Here is a 1,968-nt window from a genome sequence, read left to right as displayed (position 1 = left end):
GCAGTGGCACGATCTTGGCTCACTGCAACTTCCACTTCCTGGGCTCAAGCAGTCCTCCCATCACAGCATCTCCAGTAAGCTGGAACCACAGGCGTGCGACTCATTTTTTGTAGTTTTGGTAGAAACAGGGTTTCACTATGTTGCCCAGACTGATTTTGAACTCCTGAGCTCAAGGGTTCCACCGACTCTGGCCTCCCAAAGTGTTGGGGTTACAGGCATGAGCCATGGTGCCCAGCCAGTATACTTAAAAGATCTTTTAAATACAGATAACTTACTGTATGATTTCATTAGCCCAAATTTTCGTCTCTTTAAGCACAAGTCCACAATCCCTCATCTGAAATCTTGAGGGCCACATGTGTGTTGGAAATCAATTAAAAAAATTTTTTTTAGATGTGTGTGTGTGAAGTTATGTAAACCCCATTGCTTTGTGGCAGCACCTAGTAATCAAACACATTAATATTTCTTGAATGAACTATATTAATATCACACTAAATGGGAAAGACTATAAAAAGCCTCTATTAGGTCAGTTTTTGCCCCTACATGAGTTACTAAAAGCCTGAGGTTGGAGTTTTTTGGATTTTAAAATTGTGGATATGGAATCATAGATCTGCCCATTCTTTCACTTTAAAACCCATGGTAAATCTGGCATATCTTTTCATCTTAATGATATAGACATAAGTATTTGAGCTGCTTCTTTAGTTGACAGTTACAAGGGTTATAAAATTGATATTTACTTCATAAAGCCGTGTTAAATTACTTTCAACTTTTCTGGTCCATAATCTACCAAGCTGTGAAAGTTTTGACATGTTAGCCCTCTTGTGTACTGATAATATACCTTTAATTCCTAAGTCTAGAATCACTACTGAGTGGCAGAGTAACATTCTTCTGTCTCATCATATTTTCTAAAATGGAGTCATTAACTGCCACATATTCAGGGAGATACCAAAGAATTAATGAAATAACTTGTAAACCTTTAGTTTAAAAAAAAAAAAAAGCATCATTAGAGGTTCAAAATTTTTAACAGACAAATAATAATATTTTTTCCCTCCAATGCAGGTGTTCTTTATACATTTTCCTACAGGGCTCCTCTGTGGAGAAATCCGAAAAGCATATGTAGAATTTGTCAATGTCAGCAAATGTCCACTTACTGGATTGAAGGTTGTTTCTAAACGTCCAGAGTTCTTTACTTTCGGTGGTAATACTGCTGTTCTAACACCACTGAGTCCCTCAGCTTCTGAGAATTGTAGTGCTTACAAGACTGTTGTGACAGATGCTACCTCTGTGTGTACAGCACTCATATCATCAGCTTCTTCTGTAGACTTTGGCATTGGCACAGGAAGTCAACCAGAGGTGATTCCTGTTCCCCTTCCTGACACTGTTCTTCTACCTGGAGCCTCAGTGCAGCTGCCGATGTGGTTACGTGGGCCTGATGAAGAAGGTGTCCATGAAATTAACTTTTTGTTTTACTATGAAAGTGTCAAAAGGCAGCCAAAAATACGGTTAGTATTATAAAACTTGTAAAATTTAACATCTTTGTTTAATGTATATGTGCATATTCAGATAAACATTTTGATATTTACTAACATTAAGAAATTACTCCCTTCCAGATTATGCAAGATATTTATATATGAAATTGTCTCAAATAGAACTGTAAGTTCTAGATACCCAAAAATGGAAAAATAAAATTTAACTGCACACATTTTTTGAGTTGCTTCTCTCTATCAACTTCTCAATTGTTTGATACGATTAAGTACTACGGACAGAGCTATCACATAGTAATGAAATTAACAGGTACCATGTATTAAAATAGGGCATCATTTGTGTATGAAGACAACCTGCCTAGTCATCTCAGGCATACATTTTTAAGAAAATTGTTGCCGGGCGCGGTGGCTCACGCCTGTAATCCCAGCACTTTGGGAGGCCGAGACGGGCGGATCACGAGGTCAGGAGATCGAGACCATCCTGGCT

The 1,968-nt window shown here is 38.0% G+C and overlaps 1 protein-coding gene across 1 annotated transcript in view; it reads left to right on the top strand.

The window, feature by feature from the left end:
• TRAPPC8 (trafficking protein particle complex 8) overlaps window positions 1-1,968 on the top strand; it is a 135,675-nt gene that overhangs the window by 98,873 nt on the left and 34,834 nt on the right. Inside the window, exon 20 of the mRNA XM_011974378.1 lies at window positions 1,057-1,499. Within this exon, the coding sequence (XP_011829768.1) occupies window positions 1,057-1,499 (443 nt within the window). The remainder of the gene's footprint in view (window positions 1-1,056; window positions 1,500-1,968) is intronic.

The sequence above is a fragment of the Mandrillus leucophaeus genome, unplaced genomic scaffold, assembly GCF_000951045.1.
Source record: "Mandrillus leucophaeus isolate KB7577 unplaced genomic scaffold, Mleu.le_1.0 Scaffold145, whole genome shotgun sequence".
Taxonomy (NCBI): Eukaryota; Metazoa; Chordata; class Mammalia; order Primates; family Cercopithecidae; genus Mandrillus; species Mandrillus leucophaeus.
Note: the sequence above shows the minus strand (reverse complement) of the source record. Positions and strands in the feature narration are given on the sequence as shown.